The sequence below is a fragment of the Amphiprion ocellaris genome, unplaced genomic scaffold, assembly GCF_022539595.1.
Source record: "Amphiprion ocellaris isolate individual 3 ecotype Okinawa unplaced genomic scaffold, ASM2253959v1 Aocel_unscaffolded49, whole genome shotgun sequence".
In the NCBI taxonomy this organism is placed as follows: Eukaryota; Metazoa; Chordata; class Actinopteri; family Pomacentridae; genus Amphiprion; species Amphiprion ocellaris.
Genome location: NW_026559528.1, coordinates 1 through 5001, shown reverse-complemented (window position 1 = coordinate 5001; position 5001 = coordinate 1). Strand labels below are relative to the sequence as shown.

Genomic DNA, 5001 nt, shown 5'->3' with positions numbered 1-5001 from the left:
TAGTGGAACCAAAAGATATCAAATTTGGACTCATCAGACCAAAGCACAGATATCCACTGGTCTAATGTCCATTCTTTGTGTTTCTTGGCCCAAACAAATCTCCTCTGCTTGTTGCTTTTCCTTAGTAGTTATTTCTTAGCAGCTATTTGACCATAAAGGCCTGATTGGCGCAGTGTCCTCCGAACAGTTGATGTAGAGATGTGTCTGCTACTAGAACTCTGTGTGGCATGTTTCTGGGCTCTAATCTGAGGTGCTGTTAACTTGCAGTTTCTGAGGCTGGTGACTCAGATGAACTTATCCTCAGCAGCAGAGGTGACTCGGACTTCCTTTCTTGGGGTGGGCCTCATGTGAGCCAGTTTTGTCGTAGCACATGATGGTTTTTTAGACTGTACTTGGGGATACATTCAAAGTTTTTGCAATTTTCCAGACTGACTGACCTTCAGTTCTTAAAGTAACGATGGACTGTCGTTTCTCTTTATTTTGCTGATTGGTTCTTGCCATAATATGGATTCTAGCAGTTGTCAAATAGGGCTTTCAACTGTGTACCAATCTGACTTCTGCACAACACAACTGATGGTCCCAACCCCATTAAGAAGGCAAGAAATTCCACAAAGTAACCTTGACCAGACATACCTGTGAAGTGAAAACCATTTCAGGTAGTCACCTGCCATGAGTGTTTAAAGCACTGGCTATTTTAAGAATAAGAATCTAAAAAGATAAAACGTGTAATTTATTTCACATTTTTTTGTTTACCACATAATTCCATACATGTTCATTCATAGCTTTGATGCCTTCAGTGAGAATCTACAATGTAGATAGTCATGAAAATAAAGAAAAAACATTAAATGAGAAGGTATATCCAAACTTTGAACTGGTATTGCATATGAGAGAATTAACTACAGGAGTGCAGCTCATCAGGACTAGACAGAGCAGTCAACCTGCATCTGTAGGATAAAGGACATTTCTTTGAGTGTCTAGTGTCAGTTCAGGAATGTTTACATTTGCCATCTCTCTCATTAAACAGCAGTATAATGGTAAACAGCTGCTGGAGCATTTGTTTGTGACAGTCAGGTGTTACACATCACCATCACTGCTAGAGTATGAGTCTAGTATGTGGTATAGGCCAACCCCATGTATGCCTTATTCTAATATATCACATCATTGTACTGATATGTCAGCATATGTGTATGTTAGTGTGCGTATCTGACTGTGTATAGTGTGTAAAAACATTCTATTTATGTATGTCTTTTCTTGTGTGTTTTTTTTTGTTGTTTTTTGCGTTTAGGTGTATGATACTCCTCCCATGGTGGTGAAGGATCCCTCTAGTGGTCAAGATATATATGACATCCCAGCAAGCACAGACAAGAACCCACAACAGACTGTAAGGCTTCATTTATGGAATTCAATACACACACCCCAATTCTTTTGGTGCAATTTTATAATATTTATGCATGTGTATATTATATGCTACCTGGCATAAGTTAACAGAAGATTGTATATCCATTCTTTCCCAGAGAAGAATATTTAGGGCCCGGGCACCAACCAGTGTAAAGACCCTTTTGAAACTATTGTATTTAGTGGGCCATTTAAAATTTATTGTGTAGTTTTGACCGAATTTTTGCCATGTATAGACATAATAGTTAAACTCTTAACTAACCGAATAACCAGATCTAAACCACATTTGGGCAGTATAGTTCAACGACCTTTGTGATGCTATATTGTGAGACTTTTGAACTTTCCCTGAATGTGGTATCCATGGCGATATGGTGAATATGGATTTCTCACCCTGAAAAAAAAATATCGTAATTCAAATATTCATTGTTTAGTTTGCCACAAAGTTCTCATGCTTGACAAAAATCCCAGTCTGGAGAGATGTACATGTGTAAGTCATAGCACCCCCTACTGATGACAGAAAGTCTGCCCTATGTGACGCACATTATATTGAGTAGAATTATTGGGTGTTCTCTAATGTCACAGACTGCACACAGGAAGTGACGTATAATTCCCAGTTGAGTGCTTAAGACTTTTGCACTGTGAAATCATGCATATACCACATACCATTACACAAAAAGAGCCTGTGAAATTCCAAAAGTAAGCTAGTGTATGAATGTAATAAAGACTGATTTAGTGCCATTAGGCACAAAGACAAATCTATGCTTGAAACTAATAAACTAGAATCAATCTCTCCCTCTCTCTTCAGGTCTATGACTTCCCACCATCTGTCAGTAAAGACATACCTGTTTCTCAACCAATAAGAGAGGAGACCTATGATGTGCCACCCCACTTTGCCAAAATAAAGTCCCAAGTCGCCATCACTCCTGGCCAGTACCTGCAGAACATCAATGACGATGACGAAGAGCCGCCGATTCCAGAGGATGTTTACGACGTCCCACCCCCTATCCTGACTGACAAGCATTATCACAGAGACAGGAATGGATTCAGCCAGGCCCCCCAGGAGATCTATGACATCCCAGCCATTCTGCATCCTGGAGGGTACCCCACCAAGGATGTATATGACTTCCCCCGAGAACGAGAGGAACAAGGAGGAGAGAGGGGAGGCCAGTATGTCTATGATGTCCCACCACAGGTAGGACAGTTAACAGGCCACATCTTGCAGCGAGAAAATACCTGGTTCATGTCCCGGCTTTCCTGGGATCTTTCTGCGTGGAGTTTGTTTATCTGTATATGTAGCCCTGCAATAGACTGGCGACCTGTCCAGAGTGTCACCTGCCTTCACCCCAAGTCAGCTGGGATAGGCTCTAGCCCCCCCTTTGACCCTAGTGAGGATTAAGCGGTGTATAGATGATGAATGGATGGATGGATGTTTGTTTGCCATGAAACAAGATCCAAATGTGTGCGGTCTATGTCATTTCTGTGCATCCAGCACACGCATCTTGTTAATGATGAGGTCGGTAGAAAAGGTGCTGTTTGCCTTTTTGAAAGCAGAATGCAATGGTTCAAACCCAAAATTTGTGCCATTCTGCTCTATGATGTTACGCCTCACTCAACTTGTATTTACAAACTCAGCTCACTCACTGTCACTGTTGATCACTTAGCATTTATTGCATATTACGTTGTTTATGTTTAGGTGTGTTTTTGTTTCTCTGCAAGAATAAAATAGTCCATGAAAACATATTTTTTTTGATGAAATGGCCCACCTAGCCCAAAGTCAGGAGGCAGGGGATGGATGACTGAGCTTACATAAATTTTGTCTTGGTCTTGATAGTCTCAGCAGTGTTTGTGATGTGTTTTGCAGGTTGTTCGTGATGCCCAGTCAACCAGTGAAGAGCTGACAATGTCTTTCAAGCGGCTGTCTGCCTCAAGCACAGGAAGCACACGGAGCAACCACTCTACTTCATCATTAGACATTGTCCCTGTCCGTGACACCTCCTCACTTCCTGCTCCAAGCCCCATTCCAGGGAAACCACTCATCTTGGACCTGGATCAGGCCATGGAGCGTCTGTCTCGCCTCCAGCAAGCTGTTGAGTCCAGTGTTTCCTTCATGATGTCATTCATTACAGGCAATTGGAGAAACCCTGCTCACCTGGAGGGGAATCTTCCGGCTATTCATCAGGCTGCTGACCGGGTGCGAGTCACTGTTCGAGACTTTCTAGAATTTGCTCGGGGTGCTGTGGCCAATGCTACCCAGGTTACAGACCGCTCACTACAGACCAAACTAGGCCGTCAGGTGGGAAAGATGGAGGAGGTCTTCCAGAGTTTGATTCGACACAGTCAGAGCTTAGACACAATTTCTTGGTCACACACAGCACTCACAACACCACCACCAGGAGGGGATGACTTAGATCTACTAATTATGACAGCGCGAGGCATCCCCGATGACGCCAAGCAGCTTGCCTCCTTTCTCCATGGTAATGCCTCACTGCTCTTCAAACGGACGACCCGGCAACAGCAGCAGCTGCCTCTTCCTCCGATCCCTGGGGAGATCAGTGGTCACATGACAGGGTCAGGAAGTGGAAGCTTTCAGGGAGGGGAGAAGGTGAATATTCAGTCACGGCCCCTCCCCTCCCCACCAAAATTTACAGCTGCAGAGGACGAGGAAGGTGTGGACAGGCCGTATGAGACCACAGAGGAAGGCTGGATGGAAGGACTATGACTACGTACATCTACAGGTGCAAACACACACAAGATTTAAGTCCTTCACTGTTACCATGAAGTGCATTCTAGTTTGGCAGATACATCACATTTGAAATAAACAGGAATTCCTCGAGAGAAATGTGCTGACACTGCAACTAGTGTTTCTTCTGGATTAGGTGGATAGTACAGAAGTAATGATAAGCACCCCGAATACTAGGTTATGCAGAAAGAGTGCCAGTCTCATTATATGGACCACATAGTGATATGAAATAGGTCATGGTCAGGTGTTATTACATACACTGATGAGCCACAGTATTACCAGCTGTGTAATATTCTGTTGATCTTTCACAATACCTCCAGAAAGGTTCCAACCTCAGGAGGAATCAGTAAAGTTGTGCTGTGGTATTCTGGCACCAAATACAACAGTAGTCCCAGAAGTTACGAGCTAGAGCTGCTGAGGATCAGACTTGTTTCAGCAGTTGTCAGCAGTTCAATGATTGGTCCCTCCCCCAGACCACTTTCAAGTAGGCAGCCCACCCCCCCACCCAGGGCCCAAATCATTTCTGACCATAATGATTTGGGCCCTTGTCACAGAAGCTCAGGTCCTGACACCTGCGAAATTTCCTGCACATCCAATATGTTACACTACAGTAGTAATCCAGTATGTACAAGATTGGGACATGCACAGTTATTATGAGCTAACCCGTGTTGTTACAAAGTACCACTAATCATTTTGACACCTGATTTTTATTTGGTCATTTGTGAAAATATATAAATGTGTACAAGTGGTGTAACAACTGTGTGTTGATCTGTAAGGGAAAGGAAGAGTTTTGAGAAGAACCAAAGACAACTGCTGGAAAAAGGCAATATTATCAGACACAAGAAGACACAACTGGAACAGCAACA

At 43.2% G+C, this 5001-nt stretch overlaps 1 protein-coding gene across 1 annotated transcript; it reads left to right on the top strand.

Annotated features, from left to right (window-relative positions):
* Positions 1 to 1248: 1248 nt before the first annotated feature.
* LOC129348528 (breast cancer anti-estrogen resistance protein 1-like) lies at positions 1249 to 4114 on the top strand. Its single transcript, XM_055008886.1, has 3 exons — positions 1249 to 1381; positions 2201 to 2587; positions 3257 to 4114. Exons 1-3 carry the CDS (start codon positions 1304 to 1306, stop codon positions 4112 to 4114), a joined length of 1323 nt encoding a protein of 440 aa, XP_054864861.1. The 5' UTR covers positions 1249 to 1303.
* The last annotated feature ends 887 nt before the right edge of the window (positions 4115 to 5001 follow it).

Coding starts and splice junctions, on each gene's coding strand:
- LOC129348528 (XM_055008886.1), top strand. CDS start 1,304: ATGGTGGTGAAGGATCCCTCTAGTGGTCAAGATATATATGACATCCCA. Junction 1,382..2,200: donor ACAAGAACCCACAACAGACT/GTAAGGCTTCAT, acceptor CTCTCTCTTCAG/GTCTATGACTTCCCACCATC. Junction 2,588..3,256: donor TCTATGATGTCCCACCACAG/GTAGGACAGTTA, acceptor TGTGTTTTGCAG/GTTGTTCGTGATGCCCAGTC.